The sequence below is a fragment of the Podarcis melisellensis genome, assembly GCF_964234715.1.
Source record: "Podarcis melisellensis genome assembly, chromosome: 11".
NCBI classification, from domain to species: domain Eukaryota; kingdom Metazoa; phylum Chordata; class Lepidosauria; order Squamata; family Lacertidae; genus Podarcis; species Podarcis melisellensis.
Window position 1 is genome coordinate 4,195,122 of NC_138543.1, and position 25,305 is coordinate 4,220,426.

Below are 25,305 nucleotides of genomic sequence, written 5' to 3' on the forward strand. Positions count from 1 at the left end.
TTAAGGAGCTTTTATGTTGGAAACGTTTCCGAAAGCAGCCACTTTCGGATTCTACTAGTGATTGACGCAGCCATGCTGGAGGGGCTCCGTCACAGGCAGAGGTTTGAAAGCCTGATCAAACTCTGAGGGACTTGCATTTTACGCACAAGCAGCTCATCGTCCCATCACAGCAATCCGAAAGTCTCCGAAAGCCAGCTTGTGCAGGGAGAAGCATCATGAGCAATCCAGCCGGAACCGGGGGAGCAGGAGCAGCTGGAGGAGGTCCAAGCCTGGAAGAAAGGTACAGGGCGTTGGAGATCCAGTTGGCGCTGCAAACGGCGAGGCTTGAGGAGAGGAGGGCTCAGGATGCAGAAAAGGGAAAGGAGAAAACCACCCCGCTCGCCAGAAAGGTGCCAGGATTGGTGCAGAAATTCGGGGGGGATCCCAGGAACTATCATGCCTTTAGAACAGAGATGCAATACGCTCTAAACTTGCAGTTTGATGACTTCCCCGATGAGGAATCGCGAGTGGCGTATGTGATTGGCCATCTCGAATCCGGGGCGAAAGATTGGGTTAGACCCCTGATGGCAGCGAATAATGAGATCTTAAAGGACACGAGGAAGTTTTTTCGTGCCATGGACCTGATGTTTTCCAGCGATATTGAGCAGGGGGTGGTGCGAAGGCAGTTAATGGCTTGCCAGCAAGGAAGCAGATCTGTCCGTGAGTACTGGACTGAATTTACCATGTTGATTCACAAATTGGGGTGGGACCTATCGGCGGAGCCCATCCAAATGCTTTTCGAAGAGGGGCTTTCTTCAACCGTCAAAGATGAGCTTTCCCGGGGCCCCAGGGCGGAGTCTATGGACCAGTTAACCAAATCTGCGCTGGCCATAGGAGCGCGCCAGGAGGCGAGGGCTATGGAAAAGCGGGAAGGGAAAGGAGACCGTTGGAGGGAGTTCCGCATTCCAGACATTCCAGAGCCACCTTTCCCGCCGGCAGAGCCGATGGAAGTTGGAACAGCGCGGGCGCGCGCAGTTTCAAATCCCAGTGAAGGGCGGAAAAAGGAGGGAAAGAGCGCCAAGAGATGTTATCTCTGCCAACAGCCAGGGCACTTTGCCAGAGTTTGCCCACAAAGAAAGGAATGGCAAGGGATGGCAGGAGCTGTTGGGGGAAAGGAAGAGGAAGGCAAGGAGCAAGTAAAAGCCAACGCCTGGCTGCCACCGTTGGGGCACAGCAGCCAGGCCAAAGAGCAATGAAAGTGCCCATGCCAGAACCCCCCAGACCCGCTTTAGTGATAGAGGTGTTACTAGAACTGCCAAACGGACACCCACTAAAGGTCAAGGCGCTTTTGGATTCAGGCAGCTCCTGTAATTTCATGAGTAAGGAGTTTGCAGCTGAGCACCAGATACAGACTATCCCTTTAAGTAACCCCTTGCAGGTGACTACGATTGACGGCAGAGAGCTGTTGGGGGGAGAAGTTAGCCAACAGACTGTCCCGATGATAATGAGAGTGGCAAGGCACACCGAACAGATAGCGTTTAATGTGGCCATCCTGGGAGGAGCGCCCATCATTTTGGGGATGAGCTGGCTGGCGCTACACGATCCGCTAGTGGGCTGGCATCAGAGGGTGGTCTCCTTTGGGTCAGCGCATTGCCTAGAACACTGCAAGGAGGGGAAGGTTTCGGGAGGAGACAGAGTCACCCTAGCGGGGATGGAAGTGATGGACAAAGGGAAGGTGCCCCCGCAATACGCAGATCTGAGCAACGTATTCAGCGAAAGGGAAGCAGACAAACTGCCACCGCATAGACCCTTTGACTGTCAAATCAACCTACTCCCAGGGGCCCAACTCCCAGTAGGCAAGCTGTACGCCATGTCAGACAGGGAGATGCAGGAGCTGAGGGAGTTCATTGACAAAAACTTGAAGCGAGGTTTCATCAGAGAGTCCCGAGCGGTGGGGGGCAGCCCAGTGTTCTTTGTGGACAAAAAGAACACAGACAAACCGAGACTGGTGTGTGACTTCAGGGCCCTCAATGCAGTGTCGGAGCCCCTGGCTTTCCCTATGCCCCGAATTGATGACATTTTGACCAGAGTAAGGAAGGGAAAGATTTTTACAAAACTGGACCTGCGGGGGGCGTACAATCTGATACGCATAAGGAAGGGAGATGAATGGAAGACCACCATGTTTACCCCGTTGGGAGCCTTTGAATACCTCGTTATGCCCTTCGGTCTACAAGGGGGCTCCGCGTGTTTTCAAGCTTTTATAAACCACGTTCTGGGACCTTTGCTCTACAAGAATTGTGTGGCCTTTTTAGACGACGTGTTGGTGTATTCGGAAAATGAGGAACAGCATGTGAGGGACGTTCGAGAAGTGTTGGGCAGGCTGCAAGCCAACCAGCTGTGGGTGAAACTGGAGAAGTGCCAGTTTCATACCAAGGAGGTGGAATTCCTGGGGTACCGCTTGTCAGACAAGGGATTGGCCATGGATCCAGGCAAGGTCCAAGCGGTACTGGAATGGAAGACACCGAAGACCAAGAAGGACGTGCAAAGATTCTTGGGATTTGGGAACTTTTATCGGAAGTTCATCAAGAACTTTGCCCACTTGACGGCGCCCATCACCGACTGTCTCAGCAGCAAGAAGAAATTTGTTTGGACGGCAGAGGCGGATCGAGCCTTTGAAGAACTGAAAAGGGCTTTCGCCTCGGAAGAACAACTTCTGCATGTGGATTTACGAAAACCCATGAGAGTGGAAACAGATGCATCCGACCGGGCGGTAGGGGCGGTCCTTCTTCAACCGGGGAGGAGTGCGTCGGAGTGGAGACCGTGTGCCTTCTTCTCGCGGAAGCTGAATAAGTCCGAGAGGAATTACACGGTGTATGACAGGGAACTACTTGCCATTCACGAAGCATTCCGGAGGTGGAGACATTTATTAATTGGGGCACAACACAAGGTGCAAGTGTGCACCGACCACAAAAATTTAGAGTATTGGAGAACAGCTCGAGTGCTCAACCAACGACAAGTGAGATGGGCACAGGAATTCTCCAAATTTAACTTTGAGATTTGTTATGTGCCAGGCCCAGAAAACGTCAGGGCGGACGCGCTCTCACGCAAACCAGAATATTGGGAAGGGGAGGGGGTGATCGAAGAGAGACATGTCATCCCGGAGGACCGCTGGGTGTGTGGGGCGGTGATGGTGGGGCAACGAGAACTGGTGGAGGAAACGGAAAATGATGAATATGCCCAGGATAAGCTCAGAGGTCTCAGGGGGGAGGGCGAGAGCCCCGGAGGTTTTGAGGAAAGAAATGGGGCATTGTATTACAAAGGGGCACTGTATATACCCGAAGGTGAATTGAGGGGGAGAGTACTCAAGCAGTTGCATGATAGCCCCACGGCGGGACATTTTGGGCAACACAAGACCATGTGGTTGGTTACCAGGGAATTTTGGTGGCCTAAGGTGAGGGAAGATGTAAGGGAGTATGTAAGAGGGTGTGACCAATGTCAGCGAGCCAAAGGGGAAAGAAGGGCGCCGGCAGGGTTATTAGAACCTTTACCCACACCAGAACGGCCTTGGGAAGCGATATCAATAGATTTTATGACGGATCTGCCAAGGTCCAAGGGGAAAACAGCCATCATGGTAGTAGTAGACCTGTTAACTAAGATGTGCCACTTTGTAGCATGCTCACATGCAGTCACAGCGGAAGAAACGGCGAAGTTGTTTGTGGAACATATCTTTAGGTTGCACGGGGCTCCCTCGAGGGTGATCTCAGATCGAGGCAAACAATTTACTTCCAGGTTCTGGAGGAAGCTCATGAGCTTGTTACACGTGGAAGTCAATTTTTCAACTGCCCGGCACCCTGAAACCAACGGGCAGGCGGAAAGGGCAAATGGCATTCTTCAACAATATCTTAGGTGTTATGTCAATGACAGAGAGAACGATTGGGTCGAAAAGTTGGCGTTGGCAGAATTTGCCTACAATAATGCGGAGAATGTGTCCACAGGGATGAGTCCCTTTTTGGCTAATTACGGGTGTCACCCCAGGGCATTTCCAGGGGAAGGAGGGGAGAGATGGAGCGTCCCAGCGGCTGAACATTTTGTAGAAGAGATGGAAGCCATCCATCAGCAGCTCCAGCTCAACTTAGAAAGGGCTAAGGCACAATATAAGAAGCAGGCAGACAAGAACAGAAGGGAAGGTGAAACCATAAGGGTGGGGGATCAAGTGTGGTTGTCAACCCAAGGGTTGCCGTTCAAAGGGGGTTGTAAGAAACTGAGGCCCAGAAGATTGGGACCCTTTGAGGTGATTCAGCAGGTCAACCCGGTAGCTTTCAAACTCCGATTACCCAATCACATGAAATTGCACCCAGTGTTCCACAGGTCGTTACTGTCACCATACAGGGGAGGAGGTGAAGGGGAGCACGTCAGGGGACCAGCCTTGGAAGAGAGGGAACGCCGCAACCATGTAGCGGAAATCCTCGATTCCAGGTGGAAGGGAAATCAGGTGGAGTATTTAGTGGCGTGGGAAGGGGAACCGGAGTCAGAAAACACCTGGGTAAGTGCGCAGGAAGTCAATGACGAGGTTTTAACAGAAACGTTCCATCAAAGGTTCCCGAGGAAACCTCAGCCGATAGCAAGGTTTAGGAGGGAGTATTTCGGCACCACCGATGAGGAAGAGGAAATGGAAGGGTTCGCGGAGTCGGAGTTGGAAGAGGGAGTGGACTCTGATGACGAAGAGTACCTAGAGAGTAGGAACAGCAACAAGTGGAAGGAAGTGTTCGCGACGTCGGAAGATGAGGGAGGTTCTTTCAAGGGTTTTACCTCCTCACCGCCAGTAGGAGAGGAGACGGGAGGGGGTGAAGGGGGCCCTGGAGGGGAGGTGGATGTCAGGGAACTGACATCTAAAGCGCCGGAGGCGCAAAGGCTCACTGAGGGTGAGAGAGCAGTAGCAGCGGAAGAGGGAACCAGTAGAGGGCGAGCAAGAACTCCAAGGGAAAGTGAGTCGGAGGGATGGCTCAGAGACGCTTCAAGCGAAACCAGTGGGGAGGTCTCAGGACCTCCTATAGGGACACCCACACCTCGACGGAAACTGTCACGCCGAGAGGCCAGACGACGTGTTTCCGTTAAGGAGCTTTTATGTTGGAAACGTTTCCGAAAGCAGCCACTTTCGGATTCTACTAGTGATTGACGCAGCCATGCTGGAGGGGCTCCGTCACAGGCAGAGGTTTGAAAGCCTGATCAAACTCTGAGGGACTTGCATTTTACGCACAAGCAGCTCATCGTCCCATCACAATATATATATATATATATATATATATATATATATATATATATATATATATATATATATATATAACATATGGAGAAGATTTTGTAGAAGGGAAAAAAGCAGCTCACCCGTAGCTGAATTAAGTATTACACAACAATGAAGTTTAAAATCTGCACCTGAATGCTGGAAGATCTGGATTTGACAAATAGAGTTGAATGTCATCAGCGTACAAATGATATTGAAACCCATGAGAATGAATAAGCTGGCCCAAGGATAAAACGTAAAAAGAAATGGTAGGAGACCCAAAAGAGAACCTTGGGGAACTCCAACTGTAACAAGAAAAGTAAATGATGAATGTAGAAACAATAAATGAATGGCCTACAGATACTAGGCAACCCACCTTAGAATATCCCAGGTCACTGAGAAACCCAGCAAAAGGGCTTGATCAACCATATCAAAGAATGCAGAAATAAAAAAAGGATTAAGGATAGAATATAAGCCTTTTGATTTGGCAATAAAGTCTTTACTGATCTTCATAAGAGCCATTTCAGTGGAGTATAGGGAACAAAACCTATATTGCAGAAGATTGAGGGCCAAGCTAGAAGAAAGAAATCAAAACAGAAAGAATAGCTTGCTCCTAAAGTTTAGAAGCAAAAGGCAGCAGAGAGATGGGATGATAATTAGAAAGAGAGGAAGGCTGAATAGGTAAGTGGCTGCTGTTTCCTATACAGTAGCTGTATACTATTGCTGGTGTTAAAATTTGAGCTGGACTTTCAGATTTTCTTGTATCTTCAATATTTATATGTGGGGCGTAATACAAGACTGCTTTTGGGCTCACTGTTGTTTAATCTCTACATAAATGAAGGCTTTCAGTGGCTGTCTTGCCCCCCCCCCCCCAGTTGGCAGTCAAATTATGCAGACAATTTGGCTTTTATCTGAAGTAGGTATAAGAACATTGCCATCTAGATTTGAAATTTATTCTAAGCAGGAAGGCTGATCTATTAGATATAAGAGCAAAATAGTTGTGTTTGCCAAAAGGCCTAGGCAGCATAAATGACTCTTAGATGGCTATACAGTAGTACCTCAGGTTAAGTACTTAATTCGTTCTGGAGGTCCGTTCTTAATCTGAAGCATTACTTTAGCCAATGGGGCCTCCTGCTGCCATCGTGCGTTTTCTAATCTCATCCTGAAGCAAAGTTCTTAACCCGAGACACTATTTCTGGGTTAGCAAGTCTGTAACCTGAAGCGTATGCAACCTGAAGCGTATGTAACCCAAAGTACCACTGTATTATCAAACAGTGTAACTAATTTAAATACTTGGAGCTTACCGTATTTTTCGTCCCATAGGAAGCTCCGTCCCATAGGACGCACCTAGTTTCCCCCCCTTTATTTCCCCCCAAAACCAGGTCAGGGAACAGCGGTATGATGGCGCTGCGCCTCCCAGCTGTCCCCCGAGCTTGTGGGGCTGGCCAATGTCTGCCCAGCGCAAGGGGCGCTCTGCTTCAGGGCGCTCTGCACGCCGGGCGGCAGGCTGCTATCCGCAGCGTGGGGAGGCCAGCGGGAACTCCCACAGGGTTCCCCACGCTGCGGATGTTTGCCTGGCGCACGGGGCGCTCGGCTTCAGGGCGCATTGCACGCCGGGCGGCAGGCTGCTATCCGCAGCGTTGGGAGGCCAGCGGGAACTCCTGCAGGGCTCCCCACGCTGCGGATGTCTGCCCGGCGCGAGGGGCGCTCTGCTTCAAGGCGTCTTGCGTGCTGGGCGGCAGGCTGCTATCCGCAGCATGGGGAGCCCCGGGGGAACTCCTGCAGGGCTCCCGACGCTGCGGATGTCTGCCCGGTGCGAGGGGCGCTCTGCTATCCGCAGCCTAGGGAGCCCTGCGCACCAACCCCTCTCGCTCTCCAAGCTTCAGCGAAAGCCTGTATTTGCCCCATAGGACACACACAGATTTCACCTTCATTTTTGGAGGGGGAAAAGTGCGTCCTATAGGGCGAAAAATACGGTAAATGTGGAAGCCACTTACGACATCTGCCTTTTTATTGGACGCTATAGAGGTCGTTGTCTGATAGAATCAGTGATAAATGTTTTTGTTGCTAAACATTGTGACTATATTCTGTACAGGGCAATCACAATTTACACTGACTTACACAATCAAAAAATAAATAGAAAGGGGTGGGAAATCCTTGGCTACTAACCTTAAAGGCTCTTGAGATCTTGCAAGGAAATCTCTAGTTCTCTTGTGATCATGCAAGGAAAACCAAGGAAACAGCTTGCTTACTGAGCTCTGGGGCAGTTGTGCGAGGTCTCTGGAAGGCTCCTGCAGCATCTCACAGGATCTCAGACAGCCTCAGTCTCATGAGATTCTAGACAGTGGGTACAGTTCCTGGGGTTGTTCTGACTTTGCACAATTTTGCCTTTCCTCCAGGAATGTAACCCTTGTGTAAATTTCAGTTACACTGTATTGCCCTTGATACAATTTTTTAAGGAATAAAGTCCTCCATTAATTTCAGAATTTTGTAGAAGGTCAATCTGATTGTTTTCAAAGGCGATTTTAAAAATCTAAATAGTTTAGGAAACATTACAGTTTTAAATTTTGATTATTTGCAGTTTTCTTTTGGGCAGTAGGACACCTTGAAGTGGGATAGTATTCCTCCTATTGCTTGAAGGCACTCCAAAGGAATCTCTCTATTTAACTTTTTTTGTGATTTATCTTGTAATGACGATTCACTACAAATAATTCAAGTCTGACTGACAGACACATTGGGTTGCAGCCAAAGGTTCTCTTCCTCTGATGGAAGGAGGCTCTTCCATTCACAGAAAAGTACATTTGGATTCATCCATTATTCTGTACCCTTGATAATGCAAGGTTTTGAATTGGTGGCTGAATGAACTCTGAGATCAAATGCCAAGTCTTCAGGCTTATGACGTTGCCTCTATGGAAAGGCAAAGTAGCATACAGTGGTGCCCCGCAAGACGAACGCCTCGCAAGACGGAAAACCCGTTAGACGAAAGGGTTTTCCGTTTTGGAGGTGCTTCGCAAAACGAATTTCCCTATGGGGTTGCTTCGCAAGACGAAAAAATCTTGCGAGTCCCCATGGTTTCCCCCCGCTTTTCCCCCCTTTTCCTAAGCCGCTAAGCCGCTTAACAGCTGATCCGCTGATAAGCCGCTTAACAGCGGATCGCTAAAAGCCGCTAGACCGCTGTAGCGCTAATCCGCTAAGCTGCAAAGGTCTTGCTTCACAAGACGAAAAAACCTCTAGACGAAGAGAATCGCGGAACGGATTCTTTTCGTCTTGCGAGGCACCACTGTAAGTGAAAACGGTGTGTTTACAGCTTTTACTAAATTACAATAATAAAAAACCAATGTATTGATGTAGTGTGTCAGGTATGCCATGATGCATTATGAGAATTGAGGTGTTTTTTATACTGAATGCATTAACTGCATGATGTCTATGACAATAGTGTGTCATACCAAATGTAAACAAACTGAAAAAGACACTATGAATCAAAAATTGAGACACTATACATACTTTTCCTTGTTTATTTGTTTGTTTTGTGACATAAGAAAATCTTTAATAAAAACTAATAATAATAATAATAATAATAATAATAATAATAATAATAATAATTGTTTTAAATGGTAGGCATTGAACAGCTTATGACCCCACAAGAAAAGGATAAATTATATGCAGCAATTGGTTACAGTGAAACAGCTGTTGATCCAACATTGCCCAAAACGGTAGGTATTATTCGGTTTGTATAGTATAGCATTTGGCTTTATCTAAAGTCATGGTATCTTACAAAAAAAGAACAATGATTTTCAAGCTTTCAAATTCACATGGTCAGTATGCAAGAAAAATGTAGTGCTGGCTACCTCCCAGAGGTAGCAATATATGCACTCTATTTGCATACAAAAGTGCTCTAAACATTATATATATATAGCTGTAAATAGACTGGAGAACAATCACTCTGTGTTTTATACATTTATACATTTTGGCAATGTCAGTGATTTTTAATGTGTTAACCTGGTGATTACTGTTTTTCTCCAAATGCAACTGAAGAGGGAGAAAATGTCTGGTGAATTCTTTATTTCTGATGTAGCACTGTCTCATCATGTAATACGGGGGGATGAAGTTTTGACCTGTGTACTCCACTACAACACTGCTTTAACTTTAGTAGAAATTCACTTGAGTCGTGTCGTGTCATATAAAATTTGGAATGCCATGTTTTTAAAAAACCTTTTGCATGCCTTAAATTCTGAATACAATTTGAATATTTTTATTCCTCAAAATCTTTCATGTTAGATGCAGTTACAGTCATATGCTAGTCTAACAGTATTACATACATGTCATATATCTAACTCTTCCTGTGCAATGAATTTTTGAATTGTGAGCTGAGTTTTTAAAATCCAGTTCAGCATTTTCACATTAAAATACATGTGAAAAATGCAGTTGCAACTGGACCTCATAATGAGTTTATTTTGGTTTTCCTGCCTATCCTTTTATCTTTTGTGTGTGTGTTTGAAAGAAAGGGTGCATTTCCCCCTTTACTTTCTGTTAGTTCAAAAGCTTGTATAATTGATTTTATTAGTCAGGTATCAATATGAAACATCTTACATGTTGACCACATATCTTGCAGGGTCAGACTATTGTCCAATTTTAGGCTTGTCAGAATTTTTTGTGAGCAAAATCCTGAAACCAGGGTGTGATTTCAGGGTATGTGGCAAAGTAGGAGAATTTGAGGGAAAGCAAGCAAGCAAATGTTTGTCAAAATAGCAGCTCTTCTTCTGTGCCCCTTTAACTCTATAAACCCTGCTTCTCTAGCAAGAGGGGCAACTAGAACTCTGCCACTTCCATATTTCTTCCACCCAGAAAGTTCCTTTATAACTGTTAGAAAAAGAAAAGAATGAAAATAAGTTTTCATTCACCTCCCCTGAACCCCCCTCCCAAAAAGGCCACTGCAATTAGGAATAGCAGTTAGGGAACCTATTTTGGTTCAAGTCTACTGTCATGGGACTCTGAATTTCATATTATAAAACTGTATTCAAGTTTGTATTTTATTAATATATTTTGCTAGTCATGATATATTTTTGTCAATTTGTACAGTATGAAGCCATCAAACTTTATGTAAAACTATTAAGCATGACTGTATCAATAAGGGAAAACAATCAGAAACCTGAGCTGCTGAAACTTGCACTAATTGATCTGCGTACAGCAGTAACTCAACGACCTGGTGCTGAAGCAATAAGGTAGGCATTTGTTGAATTCATATTTATTCCTTGAAACAAAATTAGTTGGTACTTCTGATTTGAAAACAGAATTTTAAAATTTTCTAGTTTCACTTGGAAAATGTTACTAATTTATGGCGGTTGCTGATTATCCAAATGGGTTGGGTTACTACCCTCGTTATGTGACGGAAGCCAGGGGAGCAACAAACTCTGGGAGGTGGGCACAGTCTCCTCAGTTTTTTCTCTCCTGCCTGATGGAGCAGAACATTTTCTACAGCCTCTCTCTGTTCTTCACAGCTAAGTTCCTTTACTTTCAACTTCTCTTTCTGGTTCCCTCGTATTCTCCTTAACTGTTTTGTGATTATGTGTTTTGATTTCTATCTCTGTTCTTGTTTGTTTCTATCTCTGTTCTCTGTTGAGGTAAAAAAAGAAGAACTCATTTTGCTGCTTCACTATTACTTTCGGTTGCTTTCTGTTCCTTTGCTTCCCTTTTCCTCTGCTACTGGCAAGGGTTTATTATTTTACTATTTCTTATTTTTCCTGATAGGACAAACTATCCCCCCCCCCGAATTGTCCATTTGTGGCTTAGATCAATTCCCACCACCAGTGGTTGCCGCGGTCTCCTGATTGGCCGATTTCAGACCACCGCGCTCTGCTGTGCAGCGCAGCTGCGTACTCAGCATTTGGCCTCTTAACAGCCATTGGTTTACCATTGCAGTACCAGCTGCTTCCACTACATCAGAAGCCGCTTTCTCCCCCTGAGTTGCCAACTGCTACTGTGCTGCATGCACATTTAAATCACCTGAAGGACTTTCTGCCTGTGTCCACGGTACCATATTCGCCGGAATATAAGCCGCACCTGCAATTAATCTGCATCTTTAAAGTTGAAAGGGGGGGGGGGGAGAACACATATATTGGCTCATTCTATTAGGTCAGCAGCAGCTTTGGCTAGTTTTGCCGCTGATATTCCATTACTAGATATTTGTAAAGCAGCTACTTGGTCTTCACCAAGTACATTCACCAGGCATTACAGAATGGACCTGCAGTTGGGGAAAGCTGTGGTATGTCCCGACCCATTCGGATCATCAGCAACCACTGTAAATAGGACGACTGGTCTTACCTGAAGCGGAGATTTAGTAGGTTGCTGATGATTCGAAAGGGGCCCATCCCTATAGTGGTCCGCAGTTCCTTGCTTCTTTCCTTTTCTGTTGCATTGTTAGTGCTAACTCTTTCCATTATTTTATTTGAGCTGAGCCAGTAGTGAGTTAGGCAGATATGTACAGATTCCTTTCCAGATATGTACAATATCTGATGCTGCTGGGCGAATCTGAAAAAAACTGAGGGGATTGTGCCTGTCTCCCAGAGTTCTTTGCTCTCCTGCCTCTGTCATGTGAAGAGGGCAGTAACCCAACCCACTTGGATAATCTGCAACCTACTAAATCTCTGCTTCAGGTAAGACCAATTGTCCTTTTCATGTGAGGTTAAGTACCATGTCTGCATTATCTTCAGCATAGTTTCCTTGATGCTGCTTGATACAGTTTTATAGGCAAATGTGCCCCCCAACAGCTTACTCCCAAGATTCATCCTGTATTTTCATTTCCAAGTCTTGTTTCCCACATATGCTTTAGTCCCCCTGCTGAACACATACCTTGTTTCAGCAGTATATCATGGAGCTATATTCCTCTTTTTGTGTCTCTAATATCTGTTATCATGGTTTCCAGTCACACTTTTATATATTACCATCTACTCATCAAATCATGGGATGGTAATATCGTAAAGCTTTTTTTTTTTTTTTAAGGGCAATATAACCAAGAGTCATCTGCGACAGGACTTAACTGTCAGGGGTCCTTTACCTTTACCTTTTATTGAAAAAAAGTCCCATAGCAAAACCCCAACCTTTTGTTGGTACAACTGTATGTATATATGCTCATGTAATTTTCATAATGTGTTTTACACAGATTTGAATCTAGTGTAAGTGCATTTGAAGTTGAAGGCATGGCTCGGGAAAAAACAGTACCTTGCTTACTGTCATCTCACACAGTCCATTCAGAGCACAATGCATCACTCTTCACCATTATGTTTGAGACCAATCCCTTAGATGAGGCTGCCAATCAAAAACTAAGAATAGAGTCACAGCCTTTGGAAATAATATATGATGCAGTAAGTAGAAATGAGTTCTAGAAGTTTTCAAAAATTAAATTATATATTACATTAGCAATACATTTTCCTGACCTTTTATACTTTTTCAGATGACTGTGAACAGCATAGTAGATTTCTTTCGACCTCCAAGTGATGTTCATTTAGAGCAACTAACATCAGCAACTTTAACAAAGCTAGAAGAATTTCGTGAAAAGACAGCAACAGGTAAACATCAACCACTTGGAATAAGTTTTTGAAAGACTAAATTCTGTGTATTCATAGCACAATGAGCACTAGTGCCAACTTTGTACTGCGTAGTGTACACGGGTAGTTCTCACTATGTGGAGATTATCTTAACATGGCTAAGTTCTTCATGGAATTTTTAAGGGTATATGAATTGGCCTTATTTTTCAAATATCTGCATCTGAAACTCATGTAATACTTGTTACAGATAGGTAGCCATGTTGGTCTGCCATAGTCAAAACAAAAAAATTCCTTCCAGTAGCACCTTAAAGACCAACTAAGTTAGTTCTTGGTATGAGCTTTCGTGTGCATGCACACTTCTTCAGATAGAAGACGATAGAAGAAGATAGAAGAAGATAGAAGATAGAAGAAGTGTGCATGCACACGAAAGCTCATACCAAGAACTAACTTAGTTGGTCTTTAAGGTGCTCATGTAATACTGTTGCGCTGTGTAGAATGGTGAGGAGACACTTCCAGCCCATCAGCCTTGTTAAACCCTCCAGGTCTCCCCTTTAGTGGAGGAGGCTGTTTTCTCTAAGCCACATACATCTGCCTTATGCCTAGTGTCATATATGACATCAAGTGTGGGGCAGGTAAATAGGCAGTTTCCTCAAAAGAAGCTTTGTAGGCAAAATCAGTCAGCTGATTGGTGACAGCTGCAAAATGCTGGATACCTGCCTTTGCCCCACCCAGCTGTCAAACTTGGTCTGCAGGGATGGGAGAGGTGTGGCCCACCAGTCAGATCAAGTTCTCCATCTCTGGTACAGAAGGTCTTTGTTTTGCTTAAATTTATTCACTCATAAATACAGTGTTCTTGTGATCCTTCTTAATTGTCATGCTTTTCTTGTGGTTTTCTAGGCTTAGTGTATATTATAGAAACGCAGAAGGTTCTAGATTTAAGAATAAATCTTATGGCTTCTTATATCATTGTACCACACGGTGGATTCTATGAACCAACATCAAATAAGTTACTTTTGGACCTTGGTAACTTAAAGGTAAAATTCTCAGAAATATCAACTACTTAACACTTATTATTCATCTCCTAATTATGACTTGTATTTTATTGTACCCAATATGTGGATAGTTACACTTGTGCATGTGGTGATGACTTAAAATGGGAATTCAGTGCCATCTAGCAATAGCAAGTAAAACTCCAGCTCCAACAGAATTTTGAATATCCCTCCCTCCTTGGAAGCCAGTTTCTGATTTTGCCTCTACTGAATCTGCACTCATAACATTCTCTGTCTCTTCATTCCTGCTTCAGTGTTTCTCAATTTGTGTGTTTTTTAAGAGTGTGTGTTTTATCCTGTGTCTTCTAGAGCCCCCTCCCCCCAGTGTTTCTTAATAAAAAAGAATATTTGGAGTGAAAAAGAATTTTTATCTAGTAGGTGTATCATTTCAGGAGGTGTTTCTGGGCTCCTGAGTTGGGCTTAGGCTCCGCCCTGATGATGAGGCAGGAGGAAAGAATTCTTCAGGGATGTGGTTTGCTCCCAATCAGTTTTTTTCTCCTGCCTGCAACAAGCAGATCACTTCCGCTTCACTCCCATTCTTTCTGTAATATTTACTTACCTTTTATCACTATCTTTTAAATTTTAACTTCTCCTAATCTCTTTTTGTCTCTGCCCATCATTCCTTTCCAAAGGAAAAACAAAATAAAAAAATATTTACTTCATATTCCCTCTGTCTTTTTCCTTTTCCTAAGAAAAAAAACAAAAAACACTTGCCTCAGATTCTCTCTGTATTCTGTTTTCCCACCGTTTAAGTTCCGCCCTCCCTTTGCTTGGATTGGTGGCGGCTGGTTTTTTCATCTGCTCTTTTGGGTGGGAAAGAGAAGAAGGAGCATTTGAGTAGGTAATCCTCTGTGGCCTCAGCACCAGTCTCTCCAGAGCTTTATTTCTCCCGGTCTGCAGCCTCAGAGTTTGTCCCTTGATTCTCCTCACAAGCTGCTGAGCAATGTCTCTTCCCAGTCTACTGAACTTTTCCTTCTGGTCTACTTTTCTATCCATTATCTGTCTGATCAGTCTGGCCTAAGGGTCATTCCACATCAAATCAATGCAAAAAATGGGTTTCGCCGCCTACTGTCTCAGATTTTGATGAAACTTGATGTACACTCATCTCTTATGGTTGAAAGAAACCCCCTTAATTTTTTTTCCTCTATCACAAATGGTTTTGATTTTATAGCACTTCAAAGTTTCGTGAAATCTGCATTTCTGTCCCTCTTGAGATCCTCTGCCTTCTGTACATTCCCCCCCCCCCCATAACCAATGATCAGATCTCTTTGAAATTTTACACTGGCTGCTTCTCCAATACAGAGATGGAGAGAACAGTGACGGCCTTTCATCCCACCCAAATACATCAGGGGGGTTGCATTTGAATTCTCAGTCAGATCAAGAATGCCTTAATTGCATCAATTGCTTATGAGATGTGACATAGCTCCCCTTCTCAATTTGGGAAGCAGAAGCAACCGTAAGAGAAAACCCTCCTTCCCAGATGCCCCGTTGCCTGATGGTCATGGTGGTATGTCTCTTGGCTCTCCCAGTCCATGTGTCTTGCCCCCGGGTGGCACAGCAAGGAAAGTGTTTGCCTCATTGGCTATGCAATCTCCTAGGAAAGGCTGCTTCCTTGAGTTGGAAGAGAGTGTGTGGAGTGATGGTAAGGTCGCTGAGGAACAGCAATCGCACCATCGTTTTCAGGATGCTCGTTATATGCAATTACTTTGCAGAGCCTTGGCTGCTCTAGGTTTAATCTCCCCCTCAAGAAGCCCCCCTCCTTCTAAGGGAAATGCAGTGCTCCCAGGGCCACAGTCCTCTTCCAAGTTTATTCCAACCTTCACTCTGTTTTAAAAGTTGCCTAAATTGGAGCAGGATACCCCACTCCACCCTCAGTTTAAAAAGTGGTCCAGATTGTGACTTAATATGTTATTCTGAACCCTGAATTTATGTCTTCTTTAAAATCTCTTTGCTTGTGAAGGGGATTCTCAATTGAAGGACACCACAGAGAGTCTCATATACTTTGCCTTACGCAGAGTTCACAAGGCTACTGCTTCTTCTTTTAGAGCAGCTTGTACTGCCTCCTTTTTCTCAAGGGCATCTATCATTTTGGGTTGATGAATTACTGAATAACCCACAGCAGGATCCTGCCAGGGGTAGGTGACACCCCCCTCCAAAAAAAATCCAGGGTGGCAGCCTTTATTGTTGATACCACTCTGGATGCTACTCAATTTCCAGCTCAAGCCACGACAGCACAAGCTGTTGTTTGCTGCACATTGTGGTTCAATCATTGGGAGCCAGATCCATCTCTGGGAAAGAAAGTTTCATCTGCCACATTATCCAGATGCCTATGTGCTTGTATATCTTTGGCTTATGAGTCTCTCAAGTTACCTTTTCCATCACTTATATTACCACACTCTACCAGATCAGCATCTACGTCGGTGGCCTTTGCTGCCAATATGCCTCTCCTGGATATCTGCAAAGCAGCTAATTGGGCATCGGCAAGTACTTTCACTAGGCATTGCAAACTAGATCTATTATCCTCAAGTGATGCAGCCTTTGGCTGCACAATTCTTCATCAGGTTTTATAGTTAGCTCAACTGCAGTTGGGTCCTGCCCAGTTGGGAATCGCTGTGGTATGTCCCAATCTGAAGACTTCATCGTCCACCGTAATAAATAGGATTGGTCTTACCTGAATAGTAGATTTATCAGGTGGATGATGCAGTCTTATCCTCAAAGTTCTCTTTCTGTTAGCTGTTACTTCTGTTCTTAGAATATCTGGGTTGGAGGCATTCATCAGAAAAGCATTTATGTGTTTTTATTAAGGGCAGGGTGGTTTTGAGAACTGATCCCTTCTTCCTACCCAAAGTTCTGTCGAGATTCTCCTTCTGTTTTATCCCAGCCTTTCTCACCCGTTGGAAAAGGCCTGGCATTTGTTAGATTTGTGGTGGACCTTTGAGGTGTACATAGCCAGGACAAAAGAGTGTAGATTAACTGACTCCTTGTTTGCTTCCTTTAATCCCACTCCCTTGGGCAAAAAAGTTTGCTCTTCCATCTTATCTAGGTGGTTTAAAGCTTGTAGTGTGATGGCACGGGGAGCTTTGAAACTTCCTCCACCATCTTCTATTACAGCTCATTCCACTAGGGTAACAGCTAGTTAGGCAGCTTTCTCTGCTGACAACCCTTTGATTGATATCTGTCAGGCAGCCACTTTGCCATCTCTTACTACATTCACGATGGAGGCTTATGCTTCAGCCAAGGTTGCCTTCAGCTTTATGAATCTGCAGCAAGTCCTTCCACCTTAGTACTCTCCATTGCAGTTGGGAACCGCCTTAGTTGGGTATGCTGTGGTATGTCCCAACACGCTAGCCCAGTGACACCCTCCTGAAATAATATAGTTGGTTCTTACCTGAACTGTAGATTTGGGAGGGGTCACTGGACTATCGGGACCTCACTCTGGTGTGGCTGCAATGGCCCATAAGTTTGTATTGGATTGCCTGGATGTTTTTCCTATAGTTCTTTGTTTTTCCTTATTGGGATGAGCGTTTACTATCATTTTACATACCCTTACTGTGTTGCTCTGATGACTGTCGAGCTTCACAAGTCCATAAAACTGATTGAGAGCCAACCACATCCCTGAAAAATACTTTCTTCCTGCCTGGTCATTGGGGTGGAGCGTAAACCCAACCCGATAGCCCAGCTATCCCTCCCAAATCTACAGTTCAGGTAAGAACCAACTGTACTGTTTCTTAATGGTTCATTGTATTTCCTAAAATTTCCTTTTGATATCCTGTCTTTAATTATCAGTACAGGATATCTCATTAGATCGTCAAGAAGTCTGGAAAAGTCTTACAGGTTGTTTTTTCTTGGGGGACAATTTAAAAGTAAGCTTTATCTCAATAAATACTTAAAGATGCATATTTGAAAAACTAACAACTGATTATTGCTGTTATTTTCTTTTTAAGATGACAAGTAAAAGTCGATCTGACATGTGCAATATCAAAATTGGTGAAAACACTCTTGAAGATATTATGTCAAGAGCATATGATATGTTTGACATTCAGCTCAGCAGCATACAACTTCTTTATAGCAGACATGGTAATTATTCATATAAATCAATGCTATACACACACACACACACACACACATATTAAAAAGTATGACAGGTTTAGCATAAGTTACTGTTAGTCTGATTCCAACAGTATGATCACTATTGTTCAGTGCATGTTGTCGGGTTTTATCTGATTTTTAAAATTTCTGATGCTTTATATTTATTTACCTGGCATTTAAAAAACAAATAGTAGTATGTGCATGAAAGTGAAAATGAGAGAGATCTTTACATCACCCCAGTGAGCAAGAGGATGGTGACCAAACAGGACCCAATAGCCTAAAATTCATTTGGGAAAAAATACTTTAATTACATGTGCAAAAGATCAGTGATTGCATCTTAGTTTACTAAAGATGTATGCTTAAATATCAAAGAGGAACAAAAAACATAAAAGAATCTTGAGGAAATGTGGGGGGATAATGTGTGCAGGAAAAATACAATACATTAGTTCAATGAGGGGAAAAGGTTTACAATATACAGTATTAGATTAATTACAACTTAACCATGGTTGACCCTTTCATCAGCCCACCTGAACACCACCCGACCTCTAGATAAGTTTACTAGATTCCCAGCTGTTTTACATAGCCTTTTAAGGGAAGAATATAGCTCGCCATCAAGAGTAGAATTCAGAAAACAGGCTCCTATAGTCTTAAATGCCTATCAGCAGATAATTATCAGTTTATAATTATCACAAGGATCAAGAAAATCAACTTAAATGATATGCACACCACTTACGCATCTAGATGCACCCATGCATTTTGACTTCACAGTAACAAAAAAATATTATTAGAATTAATTAACAAATAAATTTGTGAAGTGGTCCATCATCTCTTTAAAACATGTGCTTTGGTGTGTGCAGGCTTTAGGAAAAATGCGCATGAAACTGAGACTCAAGCATTGTAATAGACATCTTTTCTATCTTTAGATGAAAACTGGGAGGAAGCTCGAAACTTACGATCCTCATCTCAGCATATCATACAGCCTCTGGATGTGAAAATGGAACTGAGCAGAGCAATGGTTGTAACAGATGCAAGAATGCCCAAGTATGACATTCTTGCTGTTAAGTGAATTTTCAGATTGCTGGCTTGGTAGGGAGCACAGGCACTGCTTCCATTGCCCTTCACTTTGAGAACAGACCATTTATTTTCAGCTTCCTGTTCTTTAAGAGCTATTCTCTAGAAGAGCTCTTATCCCATGACTCCTAAGTTTACTCAGAAGTATTTGTTGAGGGACATTGTCAAAAACTGTTTTGCCTGACAACAGTTTCTTTGAAACTGCTGCCCTGAATTCCTTGACAGAAAGGATGTAAGTTTTAAATAAATGCAAATAAAATAGCATTTAAACCTTGGCAGAGCTAATCGGTGCAAGCTGATCGGTGCGTGTTCCATTTTTATTATGTCCTTCAGATATTTATTTCAATGCATAGGTAGGGCTGAGGTCCTTTTGCCCCCTCCCCCCCAAAAATTTTTTTTGAGGGGGCCAGCTCCCCCACATTAGTAGGCATTGCCATTCAAATGGCATGTGTGTGTCATGTCAGTTATGTGGGGTGAGGCTTACCTGCCCCCCAATATTTTATTCAAGTTGGCACACCTGTTTCAATGTTAATTGTTATTTTTAAAAATCACCTGGAACCACTTGTGTTGTGGGGCTGGATTTAATTTATCAAATAGATTAATTCCCTAGTACATGGCCCCCTTTGTTTTCTGATTGCTTTGTCTCTTTGTGTTATAGGTACAAAATGTTTGGTGAACTGCCATTACTGTCTTTCAATATCTCAGATGAGAAATTGAAATGTATTCTGGATCTTATTGATAGTATTCCTTTACCAGAAGCTCCTCCTGAAACTACTGTTACTACACAACCTTCCAAGGCAAGTGTTGTATTGAACTGGTAGAAACATTTGGTTAAGCTTCAACAATACTGGTAATTCTTCTGCCACTTCATCATAGTGCTCTTTTTAGCAATGGGATATTTCTCAGTGTGGTAGAGGTTCACACTAAATGAGTTTTTTTACCATCATGTATTTGCTGTGGTAGTGCTACTCAGCAGGACTTTGTTTCATATCTGGCTTGTAAGCTGAGGTTAAAGCAGAATTTCCCAATTCAGATATAATAGGAAACTGTGGTTTAAAGAAAGCATGATAAAAATAACAATGTCAGATGTACAGGAGGGAGTTCATGACTTGTTTGTGACCTGATAAAATACTGGAGCACTGACCCTATTGGTAAGTTTACATCCCTCACCTCCAAATATTGCCAAAATGACTCCCTCCCCAAGTTTGTTGACTTAGGGTTAGCAATATGTGTGTTTCCCTTTTTCAGATAACATATTTCTAGATTTCCTGTTTTAGCAGTAAAGCAATTCCTATGCTTTTCTGAAGTCTCTTTGCTATCCTTTATGACTTAGTCTGCTGCTCCTTAGAATGTTCTTTAAGTTTATTTATGGCCATATTCCTTTGAAATGATTTAAATCATTCATTTAGTCCAGATAGTTTCAGTAACTGGCAGTGTAGTTTAGTATGTGAATTCTTACACTTTAGAGTTTTCTGAGTGTGTGCAGTGGTACCTCGGGTTACATACGCTTCAGGGTACATACGCTTCAGGTTACACACTCCACTAAGCCAGAAATAGTGCTTCAGGTTAAGAACTTTGCTTCAGGATAAGAACAGAAATCATGTTCCGGCGGCGCGGCGGCAGCAGGAGGCCCCATTAGCTAAAGTGGTGCTTCAGATTAAGAACAGTTTCAGGTTAAGTATGGCCCTCCAGACTGAATTAAGTATTAAACCCGAGGTAAGGTACCCCTGCCTGTACGGGCCAGTCGTGACCGACTCTAGGGTTGTGCGCTCATCTCACTCAAGAGGCCAGGAGCTGGCGCCGTCCGAAGACACTTCCGGGTCACGTGGCCAGCGTGACGAAGCTGCACTGATGAGCCAGCACCAGTGCCGCACACGGAAACGCGGTTACCTTCCCACTATAAAGCGGTACCTATTTATCTACTTGCACTTAGGGGTGCTTTTGAACTGCTAGGTTGGCAGGAGCAGGGACCGAACGACAGGAGCTTCGAACCGCAAACCTTACGATCAGGAAGTCTTAGACACTGAGGTTTTACCCACAGCGCCACCCGCGTCCCAAACCCGAGGTACCACTGTACTAATACAGAATCCTGAAGAAATGTTACAGTTAACATGTAACTGCAGACTGAAAGTTCCCTAGTCTGGAAATCAAAAAAAGAGAAGAATATTCCTCTTCTGCTGGACCTCACTCAGCAGCTTTGATATTTTATTTATTCGTGACATTCATGTCACTTATGGTATCTTGGAATGGCTTCCCAGAATGGAATTTGAAGGTGTTAATTTGATACCTAACCTTCCTAGACAGTTGTTTCCAGAAGGTAGTACTGGGTCTATGGCTAGCCTGTGTCTGGTTGGGACTGACAGGAGTCCAGCAACATCTGGCTAGCCAAAGCTTCCCTATCCCTGATTTATGATACCTATTTTGTCTCCTAAGCTGCTTTAAATTCTGTATAAAACTGGTGGGAGAAATTGTCCAGGGATTTGAAGTGCAATATCTTTGGTATCTGGATCACACACACACACGTCTGTCTGTCTGTCTGTCTGTCTGTCTGTCTGTCTGTCTGTCTCTGTCTGTCTGTCTGTCTGTCTGTCTGTCTGTCTGTCTGTCTGTCTCTGTGTTTTTCTTTGCCTCCATCTCTCCTTGCAGCCTAGGAAGAGATCTTGGGGCTGGGTGTGGGCAAAGAAATTGAATCTTAATCCAGACAAGCCAGAGGGCCACCTGTTCTGTAGAACTCATGACCAGGGACAAGGATCCATTCTATGTTGGATGAGACTATACTTCCCCTGAAGCCACAGGTTCATAGTCTGTGGGTGTTTCTGACCTTAACCCTGGATGCCCTAAGGACAAGTGTTCTCAAAGGTGTCTTTGCCCAACTTGGGCTAGAGTACCAGTTTCATCTGTTTCTTCAAGTCTCAGTTCTGCCCATGTTAACACGCGCCTTAATATCATGTCTGGAGTATGTAGTCTGCTCTATGCAGAAATTTAATTCATCAGTAACATAGCATAGAGGTTGTTAATTAAAGCTGCCTATTGGGAGCATGTAACTCCCCTTTTAAAGCAATTACACTGGCTGTCCATTTGTTTGAGACCAGTTCTCATGACCTTTTAAGGCCTTTGACAGTTTGGGACCAAGATATCAGAAGGACTGTCTTCTCTTGTTCAAAGCTGCCTGATCACAAAGGTAAACTCTGGAAGCTCTCTTGTCTGTTCCATCTCATCTATTATATTACTCCCAGACAAAGGAGAGAGCATTGCATTTGTGGTACTCATGTCTAGGTTGTGGAAATCCCTCCCCAAAAAGGTTGATTCCAGCTTCCCCTTTTGGCTTTCCACTGGCGAACACCTTCCAGTTTAGGAATGCCAATGGCGTTAAACAGAAAGTCAATTTATGTTTTTGGTGACTTGTTTCATTGTTAGCATTTCCTGTTGATGTTTTTTATTTCATTTTAATTGTCTATTGTTGTTATTTTTGTATCTTATGGTTATTGTTAGCTGTCTTGAACAATCAATAAAGATGACACTTAAAATTGTCAAATAAAATTTATTAACCAAATAATAGACATTTTGTACATATAAATTATTATTTTTATTATTATTTATTAAATTTGTGTACTGCCCTTCAATCGTAGATCTCAGGGCACTTCATAGCATAAAAATACAAGATCAAAATACATAATAAAAACAAGAACAAACCAAACTAAGAACGCTCCCCTTGCCCCTACCCGCTCCCACAATAAATAAGTGTTACATATTGCTTTCTGTTTTAGCTTCAGGTATCATCACTGATAACAACACCACAAATGTCAACCTCTGTACTTCCATTTCTAGAATCTCTTTCGGTAGCTGGATCAAGTGGTAAATATTTTCTTCATTTTGTTTTTGGTTAATGTATGTTCAGAAAATGTTTATGATATCCTAATATTTATTATCTACATATTTAAATTTTCAGGCAGTTTCTTTTCTAGGACCTAAACCAGACAAACAGATATGGTGCAATTTGGTGTGTGGGTGTGAAGAATTAGAGTAAAAATCTCACCAAAGTTGAACTTTTGAACCAGAGGAGTGTAGCTCAGAAGTGGTTATAAAAAAGAAAAAAAATCAAGCTGTGGAGTCATCCCACTGGAAGGATCCATCAGTTATCAGCACCTGCTCAAAGAAGTTGCCTCTGCCCTATTTTCAAGAATCCCTTCTCTCTTTGCCTCCTGTGCCATAATAGCTGATCCCATTCAACAAGATCCTCCAACGATTGGGAGAAGTTTTTCAGGGACAGGAGTTGACATGAGAAGGGGAATGTGGGGAAGCCGGTCACTGCCAGCCCCATGATTTTAATCCATATTCTATAGTTCATTTTCTATTGTATATTTAAAAGATCTTTAAAAAATAGATAAGCGGTTGCATTCATTCAAAATTAGTTGTACTTAAATTCAGTTAAGTCAAATGTGAGACAGGCGCCATCTCTGTTGCCTTTTCAGCAACCACTGAAGACCTTTTAATCAACAAGGCTTTAAAGTAGAATTCTTTCCCAGTAAGCATCTGTATTGCAGTTGTTTAGTTGCTGTGCCTTTTATCTGATCTGTGATCCTTTACAGTTTTTTTTTCAATCCTCTTTTTATCCTGTAAGAATATGCTGGTGAATATGCTTGTGTATGTTGATGCAGAACCTGTCCTGCAAGGAGTTAAAGATATCTGTCCACTTATAGTAGATGTTACCTTAGCGCTGTTCAATTTGCTAGAAATGCCAGAAGAATCCATCTCTTTATTATGCCAGACTCAGAACCTATGGGCTACTGTAGTCGTAGTTCCATGGCATCCATGTCTGACAGGATCAGCAACATCTAGGATGTGGTCCTAGCTATTCTTTCTCTAAGAACAGTAGGCCTCATGACCTTTACTCAATGGCTTCCTATGATAGCTTTCTGTACGGTCCATTCCGTGGACATACACACACACAACATTTAGGATGGCTTCTCTTCCTAAGCCAGAAGAAGATCAGAGCCAAGCACCACAATCCATTACCCCTCTCTGCCCTCCTGAAACAAACTCTCATCCGGTGGCTGGACGCTGATCATCTCACATAGAACATTCCACTAAAAGGGCCTCAGAGAGCAGTAATCACTACTGATACAAGGCTTCATGGCTGGAAAGCTCATTATCTGCATCTTACAGCTCAGAAACAGTTGAGCCACTTAGAAAGGGAACACAGCTTAAAACGGCTGGAGCTCAGGGTGGTGCACTTAGCTCTCAGACACTTTAAAAACAGGCTTAAACAGATGCTCATCCCGGTCGTAATGGATAGTGTCCCCACTAGGGTAGTTCTCATCTGACAGGGAAGCGCATAGGAGAACATGGCCTCCTTGATGGTGCAGCTGATCAGCAAGGAGGCTCGGAGAATGGAACATTGGTCATTTATTGCAAATATTCATTTATTTGGCAGCCAAATGAGCCTGTCACACTGCACCCTACATGTGTGCTGCTCAGTCTTCATTTCTCACTGATTGGGCCTTGCCCTTTTCACACAATGGAGGATTCCTATTTCTTTCATTTCTGTCGTGGGTGCCTTGGCTCCTGGTTCAAAAAGTGTTCAAGGGATTTTGCATGAACAGAAACTGTGGACACAGTTGAAATGTTGAAAAATATTAAAATTAATCTACAAGTTTCCTGCCTGGGCTATTAGGAGATGATGTAACCCACAGTGACTGACTCACATTATCTGCTAGAGAAGACCCCTTCCTTATTAGCAACCAGTGCTCCGTTTGCAGTTGTGAATAATAGCATGTGAGTTTACAAGCAAGTTTACAAGCTGCTGCTGCTGCTCTTGCCTGCAAGTAGATACCCCAATTTATTATTGATGTGCTAACTGGACAGATCTCCTATGAAGGGACTTAATTGGAGTGTTTAATAATAATAATAATAATAATAATAATAATAATAATAATAATAATACCCCGCCCATCTGGCTGGGTTTCCCCAGCCACTCTGGGCGGCTTCCAGCAAAATATTTAAATATAATGGTCTGTTAAACATTAAAAGCTTCCCTAAACAGGGAAGAAGGCAGCCTTCAGATGTCTTCTAAAAGTCTGGTAGTTGTTTTTCTCTTTGACATCTGGTGGGAGGGCGTTCCACAGGGCGGGTGCCACTACCAAGAAGGCCCTCTGCCTGGTTCCCTGCAGCTTGGCTTCTCACAGCGAGGGAACTGCCAAAAGGCCCTCAGCCCTGGACCTCATTACTAATTCGTAAATTAGTGACTTCAGCAGCAAAATCTGGGAACTGTTATAGTGGAGATACTTTCTGT

General features: G+C 43.4%; 1 protein-coding gene across 4 annotated transcripts in view; it reads left to right on the plus strand.

Moving 5' to 3' along the window:
• VPS13A (vacuolar protein sorting 13 homolog A) overlaps positions 1-25,305 on the plus strand; it is a 155,035-nt gene that overhangs the window by 53,540 nt on the left and 76,190 nt on the right. For all 4 annotated transcript variants that reach the window (XM_081930334.1, XM_081930333.1, XM_081930331.1 and 1 more), the window contains exons 16-24: positions 8,879-8,973; positions 10,340-10,482; positions 12,420-12,621; positions 12,711-12,825; positions 13,702-13,838; positions 17,798-17,930; positions 18,866-18,983; positions 19,672-19,810; positions 22,781-22,868. In XM_081930334.1, the coding sequence (XP_081786460.1) occupies positions 8,879-8,973; positions 10,340-10,482; positions 12,420-12,621; positions 12,711-12,825; positions 13,702-13,838; positions 17,798-17,930; positions 18,866-18,983; positions 19,672-19,810; positions 22,781-22,868 (1,170 nt within the window). The remainder of the gene's footprint in view (positions 1-8,878; positions 8,974-10,339; positions 10,483-12,419; positions 12,622-12,710; positions 12,826-13,701; positions 13,839-17,797; positions 17,931-18,865; positions 18,984-19,671; positions 19,811-22,780; positions 22,869-25,305) is intronic.